This window comes from Helobdella robusta, assembly GCF_000326865.2.
Source record: "Helobdella robusta unplaced genomic scaffold HELROscaffold_11, whole genome shotgun sequence".
In the NCBI taxonomy this organism is placed as follows: Eukaryota; Metazoa; Annelida; class Clitellata; order Rhynchobdellida; family Glossiphoniidae; genus Helobdella; species Helobdella robusta.
Window position 1 is genome coordinate 4963202 of NW_008703617.1, and position 2589 is coordinate 4965790.

Sequence of the window (2589 nt, forward strand, 5' to 3'; positions counted from 1 at the left end):
AATAATAAAATAAACAAATGATGATGCTTGTTATCAGAGTAACACACAGCCGGTTGGATGAAGTTACATGCATCACCCCATGTACTACAAATCTTATCGTTCATGCGCAGTGGAGAAAAATTTTGTCAATCCGTCAACATTTGATATAATTTTAATTCAAATTTTTAACTTTTCATAACTAATTTTTTAAAATGAAACTGAAATTATTCGGTGAGTGATTTGATTAAATGAAATTGACGCAGCCATGGAAGGCATCATCGTTGTTCTCGGATGAAAACGGTACACAATTAAGTAACGCCAACACACTTGAACCTCTCGTTAGTTATACTAGTGGCTCTCACCTTATTGCAATCAGTCAAAAATCTGCGACTTGTGGAGAAGAACAATTCACAGTTACAGCTATCACCAATGAAAGCAGCACTATTTACAAACCGATGTTTTAGAAAGCTCTTTTGAGCGATAGAAAAACAAATTTTCATTATTTAAATGACGTATCAATAGCATGAGTTATTTCTGTAAATTTTACAATTTCTCAGGTCATCACCGGACACAGAATAAAAGTAAAACTTACCAGTTTAGTACAACATCTTGCGTATAAAAATTGAAACGAATCCATTTCTAATTTTACAAATCTTAAAATATTTAAAATGAAATTTTTTTACTCAAACAATAATTAGATAACAAAAACATTGTAAAAAAAGAAGTTGTTTTCAAAAAATAAAATTAATAACTGCATTGTAGAGTGTCAACATTTTTTGAAGACCTTCCAACCAGTGGAATAAACAAGTGGATTGATCATGGAGCTGATGTTTGGCAACAACTTCAGTAGAACCAACGTGAACATCATATTTCTCTCAATTTTGTATCCCAAACTGAAGTAGAGGTGCATGAAAAATAATGGCCCGTGGAAAATAATGAAACAGAATGTCACTGCGATCATCATACGTGCAAGAGTTCGTCGTCGATCGACAGTTTTTAATGTGCTGCCTGTTGATAGCTTTGATGAATGTCTTTGTACATTACAATTTTTCACCTTTTGAATGTTCTTCTCTTTATATTTTGGACTTTCAGACAACGGCGATAAATTAATCGAACTTGTTTCGCCGGTTATTTTCAATTCGTGAAATTTTAAAGAAATATCTGGCCCTCGCATTGTATTACTTTTAAAATTGTTAATCGTCTTATTTAAACAAGCAACAACTTTCACATAAGCTATGGAAACTATTAAAACAGGCAAGACATAATAAAGTAGGGTAACGATAATTACATAAAATTGTGCTCCAGTACCTTCATTGGAATAAAAAAAATTCAATGAACACACGTGAACTACCGTTCCGTATGAGAAAGTAATCTTCACTGTATTTGAGTAGAGCAATGTGAACGGCAATGAAACCACCAGCGAACTAAGCCAAATAAAAATTATTGCCGTAAGGACCACTTTTCTTCTGAGCCAGATTCTGGCATAGAGAGGGAAACAGATAAGAACCAACCTTTCTAGGCTGATTGCGACCACGGAATGGAACCCGACAAGAGCCAGGTACAAAGTGAAGAAGTTCAAAAATCTGCAGCAATCAGTACTACTACACTGGTTGTACTGATATTTGGACAAGTAAAACTCCGTGACCCTGACGGGAGCGACTACTGTCGACTTGATGAAATCGCAAACTGCCAGATTTAAGATGAGTATGACATTGGAAGACTTGCTGGCCCGTGACGACCTGCACATGAAGATGATCCAGAATAAATTACCACCAATCGAAAGAATGATGGAAAGTACAAGAAGGATCGGCAAGCCCTTCCGAACTATGTAGATTGATAAAATGTCTTCGCTATAAAGCCCCGTCGAACCATTGTAACGATTGATGTCAGTGAATTTGTTCTGCCTGGATACATTTGTAATGTTATCGATGTAGTATCTGGAGATTGTACTACTATCCATGATGGATAATTAACAAATTCAATTAAAGAGCAGCTCTTTTTGATATGTACATCTTCAACTAAATTTATCACCTAACAATGAACGATACGATGTCCAATAAAACTTTAGTAGGCCTATTATTCGATTGGTAGCGTACGGAACTAATTCCTAACATGTCAAAATCATTAATTTCACAACAATTTATTTATTATGTCAATAAAATATTTTGTTACATTTATTAAATTTGTTAAACAATTATGCCATAAATATTATTAATTAATATGTTATGATAATTTGAAAAAATGAATACTACTAATTAATATGTTATGATAATTTGTAAAAATAAATGTTATTAATTAATGTTATGATAATTTGTTACAATCACCACCTCTTATCAAACTTGTAATAAAATCCTAACGAATTTTTTTTAGAATGAAAATGTTTTCATGTTTTAATGTTTTCAGAAGCGTGCATGCAAACGAACACCATGTAAACTGTTTCATGTATAGCTGATTCGTACATGAAATGATAGTCTTATAATGTTCATACACTGTGTCAACCATAACTTGCTGTGTTCAGTTCATGTAATATGTAATGTGCAAGGAGTTAATATCACGTTTACTTTAAACTTGAGTACTTATTGAAATTTTTTTTTAATTTAACATGTTAAT

The 2589-nt window shown here is 32.8% G+C and overlaps 1 protein-coding gene across 1 annotated transcript; it reads right to left on the reverse strand.

Annotated features, from left to right (window-relative positions):
* Positions 1-745: 745 nt before the first annotated feature.
* Positions 746-1939, reverse strand: HELRODRAFT_167615 (hypothetical protein; the record flags this gene model as incomplete). Its single annotated transcript, XM_009013105.1, has 1 exon — positions 746-1939. The coding sequence occupies one exon, from the start codon at positions 1937-1939 to the stop codon at positions 746-748; it is 1194 nt and encodes a 397-aa protein (XP_009011353.1).
* Between the last annotated feature and the right edge of the window lie 650 nt (positions 1940-2589).